Source organism: Miniopterus natalensis, chromosome 5 (assembly GCF_054644295.1).
Source record: "Miniopterus natalensis isolate mMinNat1 chromosome 5, mMinNat1.hap1, whole genome shotgun sequence".
NCBI classification, from domain to species: domain Eukaryota; kingdom Metazoa; phylum Chordata; class Mammalia; order Chiroptera; family Miniopteridae; genus Miniopterus; species Miniopterus natalensis.
In genome coordinates this window covers 25,743,171-25,762,825 of record NC_142085.1, presented here as the reverse complement: position 1 = coordinate 25,762,825, position 19,655 = coordinate 25,743,171, and the positions used below count along the sequence as shown (strand labels likewise).

The 19,655-nt window shown below is 38.4% G+C and overlaps 1 protein-coding gene across 6 annotated transcripts in view; it reads left to right on the top strand.

Annotated features, from left to right (window-relative positions):
* Positions 1-19,655, top strand: part of DST (dystonin) — a 399,279-nt gene that overhangs the window by 245,620 nt on the left and 134,004 nt on the right. For 5 of the 6 annotated variants that reach the window (XM_087817457.1, XM_087817456.1, XM_087817454.1 and 2 more), the window contains 11 exons: positions 207-333; positions 816-999; positions 1,928-2,085; positions 2,593-2,771; positions 3,300-3,438; positions 4,266-4,459; positions 5,900-6,062; positions 6,773-6,856; positions 7,809-7,916; positions 8,438-8,536; positions 18,210-18,338. In XM_087817457.1, coding sequence (XP_087673583.1) covers positions 207-333; positions 816-999; positions 1,928-2,085; positions 2,593-2,771; positions 3,300-3,438; positions 4,266-4,459; positions 5,900-6,062; positions 6,773-6,856; positions 7,809-7,916; positions 8,438-8,536; positions 18,210-18,338 — 1,564 coding nt within the window. Of the gene's footprint in view, positions 1-206; positions 334-815; positions 1,000-1,927; positions 2,086-2,592; positions 2,772-3,299; positions 3,439-4,265; positions 4,460-5,899; positions 6,063-6,772; positions 6,857-7,808; positions 7,917-8,437; positions 8,537-11,992; positions 14,501-15,288; positions 18,118-18,209; positions 18,339-19,655 lie in introns of those variants that run through there. The other variant, XM_087817455.1, reaches the window with a different exon arrangement.

Sequence of the window (19,655 nt, the reverse complement as noted above, 5' to 3'; positions counted from 1 at the left end):
CCCCTGGTTTTGGAAGCTCTTTGAAGGTTAAAGAAATAACCGATACTTTGTCAAGGCCCATAGGATCAGAAAGATCTAAAACTAGTAAATATGGGATATTTCACACACACACACACATAAAAAAAAGAAAGGAAAAAAGAGAAAATGTAGCATGTGTTCAAAGGGAGGGAAAAGGCCTAATCTGTGTTTTCTTTCATATATTTCAGAATTGAGCAACAGTACCAGAATGTCCTAACTCTTTGGCATGAGACTCACATAAACATGAAGAGTGTAGTGTCCTGGCATTATCTCATCAATGAAATTGATAAAATTCGAGCTAGCAATGTGGCTTCAGTAAGTGTAAATCTACACATCAACCTGATCTGTCCAAATATGTGGGTGACCTTGTCATGAATAGAGTTTGTATTTGCTATAGAATAGGAATGAGTCCAGCAGAACCAATATTCATTCGTTCATTCCATGGCTGTTCATTGTATACCTACTGTATACAGGGCACTTTCTGAGAATTGGGGAAACCTGGAGATCACATATTTCATTTAGTGCTTATTTTATTTTGATAAGAAGATAAGATATAGTGTTTGGACTTCCACAGATGAGTCCAGTTTAATTTCCTTTATTGAATTTTAGAGCCCTGTTTGTCTTTTAAAACCTGAAATTGTTAGCAAAGAGGAAAATTAATTTCAAATGGTTCTTCTATTTATGACTATTAATATGAACTGGCCTGCACCAGGAGACCCTAATCTGAGATCTGTCCCATTGAAATTTAGCTCTTACTACTATAAACACTTAATTATATGGTCATTGTTCTTCTGTAGATAAAGACAATGTTACCTGGTGAACACCAGCAAGTTCTCAGTAATCTACAGTCTCGTTTTGAAGATTTTCTGGATGATAGCCAAGAATCTCAAATATTTTTGGGCCCAGATATAACACAGCTGGAAAAGGAGGTTAATGTGTGTAAGCAGTATTATCAAGAACTTCTGAAATCTGCAGAAAGAGGTAAAACATGGGCATCCTTGTCTCCCTCCACCCATAGGTGTTTAGTACAGGCTATTTTCTGCTCGAATGGGAATTTCAGTCTTAGGTGGGTTATGCCACTCAGCCCATGATGGGTAGACACAATTGTTGGAATGTTAGTTAAAAGCATGCTTAAGGTGGGAATATGCAAAAAAGGATTACTTTATTTCTAATTGATGGATTAATAAAAAGGTAGTATGACAAATGATGAAATCTTAATATATCTGCTGTTCAACATTTTCACGATTTTGCAGTGTAGTGTTCAGAATGATATTTTCATTTCAGGAAAGATCCAATTATTTTTCCATGTACCAAACTTGGACTTTTGAAAATGACTTTCTTTTATAGAACGTTTTTAGATTCACAGCAAAACTGAGAGGAAGGTGCAGAGATTTCCCAAAACCAAACTTGGGTTTTATGCAGAGGTTAAAGGAAAAATTTTTTGTCCAGTTAACTTTTGTTTAATATAAATTTTATTCCAAACTCTTTTGATATTACTTACAGACAAAAGCTGTATTAGTAATATTCTATTTTAAAAAATATTAAGCATTAACACATTTTATAGCCTTTCATTTTATGGATTTTTATTTAAATTTTACAATTAATTGACAAGTAATATAATTCACATTTTTGTGAACATAAAAGAGCAATATATTACTTTCCTTGGACATGATAAATCAGAAATGGGTACTTCAAATGGCATTAGGGAAATTGTATTAACTTTATTTATTAATTGTAAGGTCACTGTTTTAAGGTTTATATCTGTAGGGTGAGTTTGTGATGATAACTGTAACATTAGTCTGACTCACTATGTCCCAATAGTAGTAGAACTGCCATAATAAAACATGAGAAAGAGCATCCAAAAGATAGAAAACAGGGTATTTTCTAAACATTATATTTACTTTCACAGAGGAACAAGAGGAATCAGTTTATAATCTCTACATCTCTGAAGTGAGAAACATTAGACTGCGGTTAGAGAACTGTGAAGATCGGTTGATCAGACAGATCCGAACTCCACTGGAAAGAGACGATTTGCATGAAAGTGTCTTCAGAATCACAGAGCAGGAGGTGAGATAGATGTTTAAATGTGTTCTGGCAAAATTTAACTTAAGGTAAATTACTCTTAATGACTGTCAACTCCTGGGACTTCTTACATGCTTAGCTTTGCCCGGTGGTTACTTTGGAGTCTGATTATGTTTTTAATGCTTATTGTAAACTAGGATTCTGTAATTCAGTTCTGACTCACATAAACAGAGGAACAGGAACCCTCTTACCCATTATGATGGAGGCTGTGAGGGCTTCTCACAGTGGAAGTCATTAGGCTTTTGTTGACCATCTGCTACATACAAAAGCATTAAGCTAGATGTTTGGGCCTGAAAAGATGGGCAGTAAGGGAATTATTGATAATAAAACTTGAAGGCTATGGCTTAGTTTCTTTGATAAAGAAAAAGTAAAGAACAAGTGGAATTTTAAGTTAATGATCATAATGCAAAATGTGAGCTTTAAAACTGTTTAAAGAAAGATGCCCCATCTGGAGTGAAAACCTAATGCCAATGTTTGTTCTCTCTTTTATAGAAACTAAAGAAAGAGCTGGAGCGTCTTAAAGATGATTTGGGAACAATCACAAATAAATGTGAAGACTTTTTCAGCCAAGCAGCAGCTTCTCCATCAGTCCCTACCTTACGGTCTGAGCTCAGTGTGGTCCTTCAGAACATGAACCAAGTCTATTCTATGTCTTCCATCTACATAGAGAAGTATGTAACCACTATCTCAATGTAAATATGCTTCATGCAGCTGCTCTGTTTTTACATATATGCTATCCATTTAAAATATTCACTTTATGAATATATTCATTTTTTAAGTTTTTCTTAACTATATTAAGTATTTCTAGGGATTTATGATGTTTCTTCATGTTGAAAGGGAATGTGCCACAGAGATTAGGGCATAATGTATGATCTTCCCATACTGTGCCTATAGTTTTAGTAGCTCGGCTGTTGCAGTCTGTAGGATTTTCCTTTCAAGCTAGGTCTAAACAAGGCTTGAAAGAAGACCATCTGATCTTGGAACCTCTTGCTAAATACTGCTTGGGGGCCAGGGCATGGGTTGGAGCCCACGCTGTCTATTAAGAAGAGAGTCAGCTGAATATTAGTCTTCTGGTTAATGTGTCAGTGTTCCAACATGAAGACCATGCTATAGTTTGTATCATAATCATGCTTCAGGACTGCATTATGGGAAAATAAATGTTTACCAATACAAAGCTGTTGTTTAATTCTCTTTATTAGGTTGAAAACTGTTAATTTGGTGTTAAAATACACTCAAACTGCAGAAGCCCTTGTAAAACTCTATGAAACTAAACTGTGTGAAGAAGAAGCTGTGATCGCAGACAAGAATACTATCGAGAATCTAATCAGTACTTTAAAGGTATGAGTCTCACTTTTGGCTGTTTTTCAAGATCGTCCTCAAAAAGTATTTCTCTAGCATTTCAATCTTTAAACATCAACCATTAAATGTCTTAATTTGATTATATTTATATTCATTCCATTTCATATCTCTATAATACCCTAGCTTACTGCAAATACAAATGTTCAGGCATGTTTAGTTTGAGGCGAGTTCTTCTCATTAAAAGTTTGAATCTTCTTGACAGTAGCTTTTTATACTCAATTTATGTTGGCAGCAAGAGGAGTTGAAGCTAAAAATTAAATTATTTGTAATATATTCTCTTGCTGAAAGGGGCAGTTATTTTAAGGAATCAAGGAGGCAAGTAGAGGAATTAATCTAAAAAAGGAAAAAGACTGGTGGTTATGCTCATTTGCATCTATGGATGTGTATATAGAACTGAGTAAAACTATTGCAAAACAATTGTGCAAAGTTATTTCAGTGATTTTTAATGTATTCATTCAGTTTTATACAATGAGATTAGTACATATATTTAAAATAAGCAATGAAAAAGACTTACAGAGGTCGCAGACTTACGGGATATATTTTGCTTTACTGATATGCAAATTCTGTTAGGCTGAACTTCATTAAATTGTCAGGTTGTGTGTTTTTTTAGATCAAAGTGTAGTCAAATATTGGCAATTTCTTAAGGTTTAACTTGATACGTTATTTTTATATATGAAAGATATTCTTTCCTTTCTCTGATTTTATATCAGTCATTTGTAAATGAATTGTAAAATTAGGTAAGTAATGTGTTTACCCAGTGAGTGGCTAACACGTTTTTATAACTTTCACCAATTAATGTATTTTAGCAATGGAGAGCTGAAGTAGATGAAAAGAGAGAGGTGTTCCATGCCTTGGAGGATGAGCTGCAAAAGGCTAAAGCCATCAGTGATGAAATGTTTAAGACATACAAAGAACGGGACCTTGATTTTGACTGGCACAAAGAAAAAGCAGATCAGTTAGCCGAAAGGTGGCAAAATGTTCATGTTCAGATTGACAACAGGTTAGTATCTTCTTTTGTTCAGTTTTAGCACAGATTTACTGTCTATCCTTGTACTCTAGGTAGGATCTAAACTTATTAGGCTATTTTTAAAAACCTTATATATAGCCCGGCTGGGCATGGGTCAGCGTTGAGCGTCAACTTAGGATCGAGGCGATCAGGGTTCGATTCCTGGTCAGGGCACATGCCCGGGTTGCGGGCTCAATCCCCAATGACTCTCTCATCATTGATGTTTCTGTCTGTCTGTCTCTCTCCTTTCCTCTCTCTGAAATCAATAAAGATATATTTAAAAAATAAATAAATAAAAATAAAAACCTTATATATGTATATATATATATATATATATATATAGTTAATTTCATATACATAGTTAATTTTCACATGTACTTAAATTGTGTTCATTTCAAGAGCTCTATTTAATTATATTTCTTATATGGTGGACTTAAGACATTTAACTTCAAAATAAATATTTTTCAACTTTGTTATTAAAACTGTTGATACACTCTGGCATGTGTATAATCTACTTGCTTTTTTTCCTGAAGGGAAAAGCAATATAGTTCTCTACTTGTTACCAGCTTACAACATTCAAACACTATATTTAAAAAATTCAAAATTATTGCCAATTTACAAGACTTAGTAAGAGCATATACCGTGCATTTGGTAGGGCTTTATGTAGCAATCGATACCTACAAGATGTAAAGAAATTGCAATGACCTGATGTTCAATTTTATTGAAGATACAAGAATGTTGAAATCGTTCACCCAGTGACTGAAATAAAGTGAAAGGAAATTTGATGGTTTTAGGGCTCATCTTAAAGGAAACAGAATAGTGTTTTTTCTCACTCCTTCCATGTTTATATTAATGCACATAAAATGCTTTTATGATATAGTACCATCCTTGAGACGAAAAATTATATTCAGATATAGAATATCTCATCTCTATAAAACATGGAGTATATAGGTTTAATGTAGTGATTTTTAAATCATAGAGGTTGAAGCATTTCATCACAGCTCCTGGAAAGTACCCTCTCAGTCCATGTTGAACCATCCACTGAATTATTTTTTCCTTATTTCAAAAGTGAACTGCCACTGATGCAAGCTTTTGGTATTCAAGGCATGCTAATTGATAGTAATTATAGTTAAGCTTCCAGTTTTCCTGCTTTTTAGCTTTAGTCGCTTGGGCTTGTGTCTAGGATAATCAGGTGCACTGCTCCCTTATACAACTCCAGGAATAAAATATTTAGACTGAACCCAAGCCCCTGTGGAATGAATGCCCTTGGAGGTGTGCCTCGGGGTGCTTACCCTTGAATCCTTTACACATACCCCTGTCGTTGTGCTTAGTAGTGCAATTGTAGTTATTCTGTCTCTCCTTTCCTCACTACAGCTTTCACCCTCCTAATGGATACTATTGGAAACTGTGACTGTTCTGTTATGATTTTTTTAGGTTACGGGACTTAGAGGGCATTGGCAAATCGCTGAAGTACTACAGAGATACCTATCACCCTTTAGATGACTGGATCCAACAAGTTGAACTTACTCAGAGAAAGATTCAGGAAAATCAGCCTGAAAATAGTAAAACCCTAGCCACACAGTTGAATCAGCAGAAGGTACGTGAACGCAGTTCCTTGTACTAGGGTCGTGTCTGCATTTGGTCAGTAATGCCTCTTATCTTCCTTTCCCTTATTGAAAGAAAAAGCCAGCAGCTATTTGGAAGAAGGTAGGGAATAAATCGTAAATATTAAAATCCTGCAGTCTAAACCTACAGAGATCACTTACTTTGATTTATTGGAAGTCATTTTTGAAAGCATAAGGAATAAGAAAGGAACATGTTGGGGCAGTTTTCAAATCCCTAATGATCATTTAATCATAGGTATGGAAATCTCTTTGGTACTTTGCTGGTCACAATAGTTTTGTGGGATCCTAAATAAATGAAAATGGTTAGTAGTAGAAAATTGAAAGCCACATTTGTCAGAAGGTTCAATGCTTTGAGGTTTTTTATCCATCTTGAAGGGCCAGTAGTTTTTAGCTCTGTTTTGATCAGGAATAGGTGGGGGGCCAAGGGCTTCAAGTCTACTTTTGGATAACATATATGAAGTTTTGTAATTTCTGCTTTGGGAGCCCCATATCTGTGGGTCACTTATATGACTTAATCTAGAAGTTTGTGATTTACCTATAAGGTGTGTTACATATTACTTGCTAAGGGCTAAGGAGCTATACTATTAAATGACGTGGATATTTCTTTGTTCCTGAGCATATTAAGTAGTTGAATAGCATAGAACTCCTTGTCCTTTGTCTTCTAAATTGTGTGTATTTATAGATGTTGGTGTCAGAAATAGAAATGAAACAGAGCAAAATGGATGAATGTCAAAAATATGCAGAACAGTACTCAGCTACAGTGAAGGTAAGAGGATTCAGTTACTTGCATCACATTTAATATTCGGGCATGTGATTCTACATTGAACTTTTCCAAGCTTTTGCAAGTCATTTCACTCTCTGTTAAAAAGTGAAAACAGAATCTTCATTTGAAACTTTCTGACACGTATTTAATAATTCTTTGAAATCTGAGTCACATGGTAGCCCCTGGTTTGTTCATTTTGTTTAGGTCACACAGCATGGCACACACCCCCCCTCCACACACATAAGAAATACAGAGCTGCTCTGCAGTTTATTTCGTAATCACTTTGTGTCCCCTCCCTCCCTCCTTCCCTCTTTCCCTCCTCTTATCCTTGGTCTCACTCTCTCTTTTTTCTTTAAGAGTGCTGGAGCCCTAGCCGGTTTGGCTTACGGGTTAGAGCGTCACCCCTTGGACTGAAGAGTCCCGGGTTCGATTCCAGCCAGGGGCATGTACCTCAGTTGCAGGCTCGATCCCTGGCCCCCACTGGGGCACGTGTGGGAGGAAACCTGTCGATGTGTCTCTCTCACATCCATGTTTTTTCCTCCACTGTCTCTGAAAAGGCAGTGGAAGAAATATCCTCGGGTGAAGATTAATAACAACAGCCCTGGAGGATACCATGGGAGAACCTCTAACGCTTTCAGTTCTCATGCTTTTCGAACTCTTCAATAATAAATCAGCCCTAGCCATCCCGATGCCCAGTGCCACTGCGTAGCTAGAGGGTGGGGGCTGAGTATAACTAGCATATTGTACTAAATGTTTCCCTGAGCTGCTAAAGAGACTTAGGAACTTTCCTGATCATTCTAAATGTTTCTGATTTTATTACCATCTGTGAACATCTCAGGATTGGATAGATTTCTAAAAGTGTTGTTTTTTAAAGTTACTCAGTGAAACTGAGTTCCATTAGGAAGCTTTAGCACTTTGCTTTAATTAATTTCATCTTACTGACTCCTTTATCCAGGACTATGAATTACAAACAATGACCTACCGGGCCATGGTCGATTCACAACAAAAATCTCCAGTGAAACGCCGGAGAATGCAGAGCTCGGCAGATCTCATCATTCAAGAGGTAATAAAAGCACAATAGAGAAGGGAGGGAGTGTAAAGGAGAGAAAATACTTTGTAAAATTTATATATTTATATTGTAAAATGTACATAATGGAAAATTTATCATTTTAACCACTTTTAAGTGTACAATTCATTTGCACTCAGTACATTCACAGTGTTGTGCAGCCTTGACCACTAAACCATTTTCAGCATCTCAATAAGAAAGTTTCTACCTATAAATTACATTTTATTAAGATTGTGTTGTTGTTGTTGTTTTGTTGTTTTTAAAAAAACCCTTTGAAAATCTTTGATCAGGATTATTAATTGCAGATTATAATGACTATACTTCTTGATTAAATTTAGAAGAGAATTGCCATTTAATATGGTTTGCACAACCATAATAAGCTCATTCCAGTCACTATTATTGGGGAGTTGTGTAGTTGGCTGCCACAAAGCCTGGTTAGTATTACAATCATTACTTAATGTTTATTCAACTCATTTAGGGCATCTGGAGATATGTTTTTATTATTTTTTTCCTTGTAGTTCATGGACCTACGGACACGATATACTGCTCTGCTCACACTCATGACACAATATATTAAATTTGCTGGTGATTCATTGAAGAGGCTGGAAGAAGAAGAGGTAACCATTAACTATGAACAGCTAACTAAAAAGGAAGTATATAGTGTGGTTTGGAAAATAGAAGGTTTCATGATAAATTTACATGGTTGATAGCTGATATGTAAGTAATTATTTAATTACAAAATTACAATGTAAAAGAGTAGAGGCCTAGGATTTTTTTAACTTGTTTCTAAGATTTTCTCAAATAGAAAACAAAGTTTTTATTTTTATTGTAGGACTCTAATATGATAGGGTTAATGTCTTAAATGGTTCTACTTACATTATGTAATGTTGATACTGGCAGGATTTTTCTTAGTTTTCTCACAGTTGATTAAGTATACTTCTTGGAAGTATAGTGACTACTGTTATAATGTCTGCAGAAATACTGTATAAAAACATTTGTTTTATGCAGTTTCCAATTTATATCTTCAAGGATTTAAAACATAAAAGCCATTAATTTAGAAATAGTAGGTGTTTGTACAAATGATAGTACCTTTTAAAAACTGGAATTTTTTTGTTTTTTAACTTTTTTATTTTGCCAAAAAGATATGGTATACAGTAAAAAGACTGTTTAAATACCATTCTAACTTGGAGGAATTCTTTGGCTTAGATTCTGCATTTAAAAAAACATATTCACAAATAGAGTAAGGAGTTATTTAAGAAAATATCTTGTCATAAAAGGCTATTATGTATACTTTTGAAGGGATTATGCTGTGCTCTATTATCTTGGTATGCTTTCTATTTCTAACCTCAGAACAGACAAAAATAGTAGACTGAATGCTAAAATTAGTAAATTGTGGGGCATTAGTCATTTTAAATTAGACTTGTTGAAATTTTGATGATTATACTTAGTATAACTGTTCATATAATGAGAACCAAAACAGCAGTAAATGTCTCATAGATGTTACTTTATTAGTTTCTAAAAATATGCCTGCTTTTGAAAACTATTTTAGTCTGTTCGGTGTTAACAGTTTTCTGCAACTAGATCACTAACACAGCTAATTGCAAGTCTTTATAACTACCTTCCTTTGTGCTTAGAAAGGAGAACCAGAATATTTGTTACCATCTAAATAATTGGCAAACACCTCTCATTTATGAAAGAACATCCATAATTTTTTATATTTTTACTTTTTTAAGAGATACAGTTCTGTTTCAGATGGCATACAGGTCTTTTAAATGTATTTTTAGTAGTTAAATTTAAAATAAAATAATTTTAAGTCTTTTTCCTATATATATGAGCTCAATTTATCTGGTGAGGTAGCATATTAAAGTTGATAGGATAGAATGATATTTCACAGAGCCTGAATATATACAAATTACACTTGCCATCCTTTGAAATATAAAAGAATGGTAGTGATTTGAAAGTCAAAATAATATAGACTATGCAAAGACTATAATGTAAAAGAGTTTTAAAATCCTGAATAAAAATTTGCCACTTAAGAATCATATTAATGAAATGTGAAAGATATATTTTATAAAAGATATATAGCTCAGTTTTAAGACTCCAAAGAGTAGTGTTTCTGAAACTGAGTTTGTGAGCAGCCATATGAGAAACCTTGGTCTGAGAGTAGAATTTTTCATAATAAACATAAAATCAAAGAGGGATGCAAGTTAATTTCAAAAGATAATGCCAAATTAGAAATTAGAGTATCTGTAATGAGTATTCGATGGATACAGAGATTTTTCTGTTCTATGTTGAGAGCAAGGTATATTAAATTTAAATTACTGAAATTAAAGGATACCATGTCTTCTTGGGGAAAAGTAAGAGAAAACTAAGGAAGTTATTTTTTTATGAGTAAGTTGGAGATCTACAAGAAAGCAAATCAGCAACAGGACTAAATTACTTCTAGTAATTTTTCTAGTATTTGCTAAAAAATTCAGAGCATCTAGTAGACAATGTGAGATTATTAACAATCTCAAAAATTAAGATACTGAGGGTTCAACATTTTTTTCTGACTTCCTTTTTTAAACCTAGAATGTAACTAAGGCTCAAAACTTCGTAGCAATAGCTAAGTTTTAAAGAAGGTTTGATAAAGAATTGAGAAAGACCTATTAGAAATCAACTACACAAAAAGTATTGAAAATTTCATATTTAAACAGATAAAATGCTTCATTGTCACTAAAAGTTGACCCTGATAACAAAATAAACAGAGCACTAGCCCTGAGTATTACAGATTGCTATGAGTTTGTTTTATATGAATTCTTATTATAAACCATATTTAGGTTAGCAAAGGAAACAACTGAGATTTTTGTCAAAATTATTGGGGATCAAGAAATTAGAGGAAACAAAATAAGCTATATGGTCTATTGTGTAAATTAAATTACTGAAATTCACCAAAGCTCCTCACTTTACAAAAAAATCTCTTTGGAATAATTTTTCTACTCTTGTTTAAATTGTTTATAATTATGATTTTGGGTTGATGATATGAAACTAACAACCTTATAGTGTTAATAAAGACAAATTAAATTGTAATGAAAAACTAGCCCTGATCATGTAGTTCTATTGTCACTGCGAAGTGTACTCCTCCCAGCTGAGATTGAATCTATCATTAACAGAGTAAAAAAAAAAAATTCTTACATTTTATTCTGTACATCGGAGCTGAATCCCTAAGTATCTTTTAAAAAGCACTGTATTTACTGAATATCTTTGTATTTACGAAGTATCTGAAGGTACTTGTCAAGGTGGATTCGTATGAGGCATGTCATTAACGAGAGCAGCACCATCTGTGAGTATGTGAAGCACGTCTTTTCTGAGGCCACCAGGGGACTGTAGCTGCCTTTGCATTAGCAATTCTGATAATTGTCATCATATGGCAATAAATATAAACAAGAAAAAATTTTGACTTTAGAAATTACAAGTTTTTGTACAATTTTCCTCCTTCCCATGTTAAGTATTATTTCTCGGTTTGGCTCTCTGTTCCACAGTCCTGTATTTTGTTTCTTTAACCGTAAAACAAGGGGATGTAAACATCATTTTTCACTTCCATTGGGCTAGATACGGAAAACCAGCTTCTCTCATGTCATTCGGTTCCTGTGTGTTGTATGTTCCCAGCCCGGACTAAGTTGAGCCCGAGAGCAGAAAGAGCACTGTCCTGAAAGTTTCAAGATGACCCAGCCTCCCCGGACCTCAGTTTCCTCATCTGTGCGCTGCATGTTGTGGAAGGTCCCTGCTGGCTGTGAAATCCTGGGCCAGCTAATTTCTACAACCAGATTATTTCTGAGAGACCAAAAACCGAACAAAACCAAAAAGTGTTCTGTGCTTTAGAAAACCTGTGACGAAGGGGTTTTGTCTTCTGCTGGCTGTCGGAAGCTTCCTCCCTGAAGGTGGTGGCGGTGGTGATGGTGGCGGTGGTGAGAGTGCTTCTTCTGCATTCGGGTTTCCTTTAGCTTCTGTCAGCCTTTCATGAGCCTGGCATCAGGGTTTTTGCAGCTGCATCGGAGCAGACCGGGTTTGACACTGTTAAACGTCTCTCGTAGATGAAGAGGTGCAGGGAGACTTGCGAACACGGCGCGTACTCGGACCTGCTTGAGCGCCAGAAGGCCACCGCGGTCGAGAACTGCAAGCTCACGGGGAAGATCGGCGAGCTGGAGAGAATGGTGGCCGAGCTGAGGACGCAGAAGTCCCGGGCGGAGGAGGAGCTCCCCAGGGTCCGGGAGGCCGCGGAGCACGAGCTGCGCAAGCAGCAGCGCACCGCGGAGGACATCGCGCTGCAGAAGCTCAGGGCCGAGAGCGAGGCCCAGCGGTGCCGCCGCCAGCTCGAGGCCCTGGCGCGCGAGAAGGAGGCGGCGGAGCGGGAGCTGGAGCGCGTGCGGCGGCTGGCGCGGGAGGCCGGGGCGCGGGGCGGGGCCGGGGAGGGGCGCCCCCGCGGCTGCCTGGAGAGCGAGGGCTCGGGCCTCAGCGGCTTGGAGCAGCAGAAAAACCAGCTCCTGGAAGAGCTAAGGAGAAAGAGAGACGACGAGGAGGCGCTCCTGACGCGGATAAAGCAGGTGGAAGGAGGCCTCCCGCACAGGCGCGCGCCCGAGGAGCTGGAGGAGCGGGTGCGCGAGCTCATGGCGGCCAACAGGAAGGCGGAGAAAGACGTGCGGGAGCTGAAGTTCGAGCTGAACGCCCTCCAGCTGGAAAAGACTTCGTCGGAGGAGAAGGCGCGCATGCTGAAAGAAAAGCTGGACGAGACCAATACTGCCCTCCGGGGCCTTAAGCTGGAGCTGGAGCGCAAGGACCAGGCCGAGGAGGGGTATTCTCAGCAGCTCCGGGAACTGGGGCGGCGCTTGAACCAGACCTCGGATCAAGCCGAAGAAGTCATGCAGGAGGCGAACGACCTGAAGAAAGTGAAGCGCAGCTACGAGGTCCAGTTAGAGTCGCTGCAGCAGGAGAAGGGGAAACTGCAGCGCGAGGTGGACAGCATCACCAGGACGCACGCCGTGACCGAGAGGAGTATCCAGCATTTAAAGTCGCAGGTGGGTTCCTTTGCGGATGAGAAGGATGTCTCCAGTGAAAGAATGCGGCTCTGCCAGAGGAAGTCAGACCATCTGAAGGAGCAATTTGAGAAAAGCCACGCGCAATTGCTTCAGAATATTAAGGCTGAGAAAGAAAACGACGGTAAAATCCAAAAGCTTAAGGAAGAATTGGAGAAAAGTAATAAGTGTGCAGAAATGCAAAAACAAAAAGTAGATGAGCTCATTAGGCAGAATAATGAAACCAAGCTGGCGATGCAGAGAATTCAGGCGGAATCGACCAGCGTGGTTTTAGAGAAACAAGCTATCCAGCAGAGGTGCGAAGCCCTGAAAATTCAGGCAGATGCTTTTAAAGATCAGCTGCGCAACACCAACGAACACTTGCATAAGCAGACGAAAACAGAGCAGGATTTCCATAAAAGAATCAAATGCCTAGAAGAAGACCTGGCCAGAAGTCAGAATTTAGTAAGTGAATTTAAGCAAAAGTGTGACCATCAGAACATTATCATCCAGAACACTGAGAAAGAGGTCAGAAATCTGAACGCCGAGCTGAATGCTTCCAAAGAGGAAAAGCGACTAGGGGAGCAGAAGGTGCAGCTCCAGCAAGCTCAGGTCCAGGAGTTAAATAACAGGTTGAAAAGGGTACAAGACGAGCTGCACTTAAAGACCATAGAGGAGCAGATGATCCACAGAAAGATGGTCTTGTTTCAGGAAGAGTCTGATAAATTCAAACGTTCGGCGGAGGAGTTTCGGAAAAAGATGGAAAAATTAATGGGCTCCAAAGTCATCACTGAAAATGACATTTCAGGCATCAAGCTCGACTTTGTTTCTCTTCAGCAAGAAAACTGCAGAGCCCAAGAGAATGCTAGGCTCTGTGAAACAACTATTCGAGAACTTGAAAGACAGCTTCAGCAGTATCGCGAGCACATCCAACAAGGGCAGAATGTGGAAGCAAATCATTACCAGAAATGCCGGAAACTTGAAGAGGAGCTGGTAGCCCAGAAGCGGGAGGTTGAAAACCTGAAGCAAAAAATGGATCAACAGGTGAAGGAACACGAGCACCAATTAGTTTTGCTCCAGTGTGAAATCCAGAAAAAGAGCCCGGCCAAAGACTATACCTTCAAACCAGATTTTGAGGCGGCCATGAAGGAGTGTCAATACTCCAGGGACCTGTCCTCTAGGAACACAGGACAGCCTCACCCAACAGCCAGATCTCCTCTCTTGAGATGGGCTCAAGAACCACAGAAGTTGGAAGACAAATGGCAACATCGGGTTGTTGAACAAAAGGACTCCCAGTGCTGGCCATCCAGGGCTCCACCAGAGAAAGAGAAAAGCCAGCAGTGTTACTCTGAGTATTTTTCTCAAACAAGCACTGAATTGCAGATAACTTTTGATGAGAAAAACCCTATTTCGAGACTATCAGAAATAGAGAAGATAAGAGATCACACTCTGTACAATTCCAGACCAACTATGAGATGTCAAGATGACAAGTGTGAAGTGGACCTGGTGAAGCTTTTGGCACCCTTAGAGGTATAATCTGGATTCTGAGACTTTATCAGCTACCTATATTAAGTTTCCTCTCTTGTTTCCTTTCTCTGCCAGACCAGATTTTTTTAAAAATAATGTTAAATGTGACTGGCTCTTCGATATTCTGACAGAAAACAATGGTACTGTTTTCTAGTGATTTACTTGATTCTTTACTACACATTATCAGTCTTTAATTTTTAAATGTTTGAGATTAAATACCCAGATATAATGGTTATACTGTTATATCTATGGGATTATAGTCTGAAAAATATGCCCATAAAAAAGGCTAGAAAAACTAAGTAGTTTATTTTAATTTCTAAGATGTTCTCTAGACTAATTTCATCTGTCTTTTTTTTTCTCTCTTTTATTAAATTTATTGAGGTGGCATTGGTTAATAAAATTTTATAGGTTTCAGATGTACAGTTCTATAATATATCATTTGTATATTGTACTGTGTGTTCATCACTCAAAGTCAAGTCTTCTTCCTTCACCGTTTATTCTCCACTTACCCTCTCTTACCTCCTCCCACCCCGCTTTCCCTCTGGTTGTCTATGAGGGTTTATTATTATTTTGCTTAATTCTTTCACCTTCATACCATTTTAATACCTTAATTTTCATCTAAAGTAAGCTGTAGACGGTGAAAGTATATTACTTGTTCCTGAACCCTCTTTAGTTTGACATTTTTCTTCTCTTATCTTTGCTATTCTAGGAATTGTATTTGGATTAAGAATGGGTAAAGCGACATAATGTTCTTTAGGTGACTTTTAATGCCTTATAAATTCCTGTTACAGATAGCTAAGAACAAGCAGTATGATATGCATACAGAAATCACGACATTAAAACAAGAAAAGAACCCCGTTTCCAGTGCTGAAGAATGGATGCTTGGACTGAAGAGAGGAGATTTTCTTAAGAGAGGCGTAGAACCAGAGACCTTCCAGAACGTTGATGGCGATCATTCGTCTCTGGTTAGGGACGATGAATTTACATTCCAAGGGCTCCGGCATACTGTGACTGCCAGGCATTTGGTTGAGGCTAAGCTTCTGGACATGAAAACAATTGAGCAGCTGCGACTTGGTCTTAAGACTGTTGAAGAAGTTCAGAAAACTCTTAGCAAGTTTTTGACAAAAGCCACCTCAATTGCAGGGCTTTATCTAGAATCTACAAAAGAGAAGATTTCATTTGCCTCAGCAGCCAAGAAAATCATAATAGACAAAATGATCGCTTTAGCATTTTTAGAAGCTCAGGCTGCAACAGGTTTTATAATCGATCCCATTTCAGGTCAGACGTATTCTGTTGAAGATGCAATCCTTAAAGAAGTTATTGACCCCGAGTTCAGAATTAGGCTCCTTGAGGCAGAGAAGGCAGCCTTGGGATATTCATATAATTCTCAGACTTTGTCAGTGTTTCAAGCTATGGAAAATAGAGTGCTTGACAGACAAAAAGGTAAACATATCTTAGAGGCCCAGATTGCCAGTGGGGGCATCATTGACCCTGTGAGAGGCATCCGTGTTCCACCAGAAATTGCTCTGCAGCAAGGTTTGTTAAATAATGCCATCCTCCAGTTTTTACATGAACCATCAAGCAACACAAGAGTTTTTCCTAACCCCAATAACAAGCAAGCTCTGTATTACTCAGAATTACTGCGAATGTGTGTATTCGATGTAGATTGCCAGTGCTTCCTGTTTCCATTCGGGGAGAGGAACATTTCCAATCTCAATGTAGCAAAAACTCATAGGATTTCTGTAGTAGATACTAAGACAGGAGCAGAACTGACTGCATATGAGGCTTTCCAGAGAAACATAATTGAAAAAAGTACTTATCTTGAGCTCTCAGGGCAGCAATACCAATGGAGGGAAGCCACGTTTTTTGAATCCTATGGCCATCCTTCTCATATGCTGGCTGATGCTAAAACAGGACTGCAGTTCAATATTAATGAGGCTGTAGAGCAGGGAACACTTGACAAAGCCTTCGTCAAAAAGTATCAGGAAGGCCTCATCACACTTACAGAACTTGCCGATTCTTTGCTGAGCCGGTTGGTTCCCAAGAAGGATTTGCATAGTCCTATTGCAGGGTATTGGCTGACTTCTAGTGGAGAAAGGATCTCTGTCCTAAAGGCCTCCCGTAGAAATCTGATTGATCGGATTACTGCCCTCAGATGCCTTGAAGCCCAAGTCAGTACAGGGGGGATAATTGATCCCCTTACTGGCAAAAGGTACCGGGTGGCCGAAGCTTTGCATAGAGGCCTAGTTGACGAGGGGTTTGCCCAGCAGCTGCGACAGTGCGAATTAGTCATCACAGGGATTGGCCATCCAGTCACGAACAAATCGATGTCAGTGATGGGAGCTGTTAAAGCAAATATCATCAGTAAGGAAATGGGAATCAGATGTTTGGAGTTTCAGTACTTGACTGGGGGGCTGATAGAGCCACAGGGTCACTCCCGCTTGTCAATAGAAGAGGCTCTCCAAGTAGGTATTATAGATGTCTTCCTTGCAACAAACCTCAAAGATCAAAAGTCTTATGTCAGAAGTATAATATGTCCCCAAACAAAAAGAAAGTTGACCTATAAAGAAGCCTTAGAAAAAGCTGATTTTGATTTCCACACAGGACTTAAACTCTTAGAAGTATCCGAACCCTTGATGACAGGGATTTCTAGCCTGTATTATTCTTCACAGTAGGACATGTCGAAGTAACTGCGCACAGGAGTGATGCTGTCTGGCTCATGGATCTGAAGGGCACAATGATACAAGTTAAATATACACTCTAGTAATCGTGTCGCATACTCAAAGCAGTATTTATTTCTGGAGGGCTGGAAATAATAGCTGACTGTTCAGAAAGGAGGATAATTTTTAAATTGAAAATAACAAAAGATTTACTGGCTTCATTTGGCTTTAAGATTAATTTTTTTCAATCTTGCCCACACTAAAAATAAGAGTATTTTACTTAGAGTGCAATATCAGCTTGATGAACAACAGGTTCAGAGGATCCTTTCTTTAGAACGCTCCATCACTGAAGAGATCCAGCCTGATGTTAGGGTTCCTCTTTATTAAATGATCCCATACACTCACTGAAAGAGCACTCCAAAAAAGCACTATGGAATCAAAGAGAGAGATGTACAGTTCTTTCCCAGCATCCCTGAGGCTACAGTGTTTCAGATTGCCTTGAAAAATGAAAAAGTGTTTAGTTTTTCTGTTGTAGTAACCTTCTTTACATATTAAATGTTTACCACAATGTCCTGTTTCTAGTTTTATGATGAATGGGTTGTGTGTTGGAAGAGGGGGAAAGATTTTTCTTCATTCTGTGTATTTTTCAAATATGTGTACACATTCTCTGTTCTTTCGGCTTTCCATTGTCTTCTCATACTTTCCTGCCAAGACAGTTGTGTTTGTAATGCTAATGCAAAGGCAGCAATTCAGAGATCTTCTAGTGCTTCATGAATAAAATCGAGTTTTTTTTATTTGCCATATTGATAGCCAGCTGGGAGATTAGGCTGATCATTAAAGAATGTTTGTGACAGCTTCCTTTGCTACCATAAACATTTTGGAAGTACCTTTGCTATGTGACGTGATAAGCATGGTTAAGTGAATGAATAAAAGATCTCATTAACCTGTGTGTGATAAAAACACATTTTTACACTTGTTTTCTGTGGAGAGGTGAGTTTCAAAGCTCAGTCACTTACTGGAATATATCTTTTTTTACTACTTACACCTATCAGAAGTCACTGGAAGAAGAAAAGAAAGAGCATGTTGAAAAAGCCAAAGAATTACAGAAATGGGTATCAAATATCAGCAAGACATTGAGAGATGGAGAGAAGGCTGGAAAATCTCCCTTCTCTAAGCAAAAGGTATTCATTGAGGTCCTGGTTAATAATAATCATAGTGGATACAATTTACTGAGATGATACAGTCCACCTAAAAAAAAGTTCAATTCTTTACCTTAATTTCCCCCACCCATTTTTATAGGCAGTTATAGTGAGGATCAGAGAGGTTCAGTAACTTGCCCAATGAATCACAGTATGTGGCAGGCATGAGAAGGTGTTTCTGATTCCAAAGCCTGAGCTATATATATTAGTCTCATTATTAGTAAACTAATATATTGTGCTGCTTTTCTGAATGGTTAGCTCTGCTTTTTTTTTTTTTTTTAAATCCTCGCCTGAGGATATTTTTTCCATTGCTTTTTCAGAGAGAGTGGAAGGGAGAGAGAGAGAGAGAGACATGGATGTGAGAGAGACACATCAATTGGTTGCCTCCTGTTTTCGTACCGACCAGGGCTGGAGATTGAGCCTGCAACTGAGGTACATGCCCTTGGCCGAAATAGAACTCGGGACCCTTCCGTCCGAAGGCCGGCGCTCTAACCACTGAGCAAACCGGCGGGCGAGCTCTGCTTCTTGATTACTATGATGAGCAATGCCGAAGAGCAGTCATCCTGTTTTGTGCCCAGGGTAAATCCATGCACTTCATATCGCAAATGTGTGCTGTCTCATTCCTAACAAATATAAACAGAACTTCCAAGAATTACAAAAATACCAACTAGGATTTAACATTTTTGAGGATTGAGTTTAGTTGTGCCTTTCTGGACCTTTTCTGGTTTATGAAGAAATGCTCTCCAGTCAATCACTAGAAATTCTAGATTCCCTTCCTTACGTAATTAATTATTCAGTTCTGTGGGCTGCCTTCTGTACCCCAGCTACTTGGCATTAGGGGTTAGCCCCAGCTCCTGTGATGTCAGTGCTCCGTGGTGTCTGTTGGACAGCCCCTGCCTCCCCTTGAAGCTCTAACGGCACTGGTCGTTAAGGTGTAAATTCTATTGTTGCTGCTGCTGACAGCACTGGAATTGCAGCTGCGTTTTTAAAAATTTTCACCAAGTTAAGCAGCATTTTTCTTGACAACTTTTCCTACACTACCCCTGCCTGACCTTTGAAAATTTTAGGGGCAATTATTAGCTATCATTAGCTTCCTCTGCCAGCTCTGCATCAGTACTCACTTGTCATCAGTTGACATTGCAGACATAATTAAATAGGGGGAAGCTTCACCGTCTTGCCTAATTTTCCCTATGGCATGAGGCAGATGTACTTTATCTGGGGCTCCCCCTTGAAGTTTACAGACCTTGATATATACTTGATTATTCAATGAAATAAAGCCATGTTTGCTCATAGCCTTGC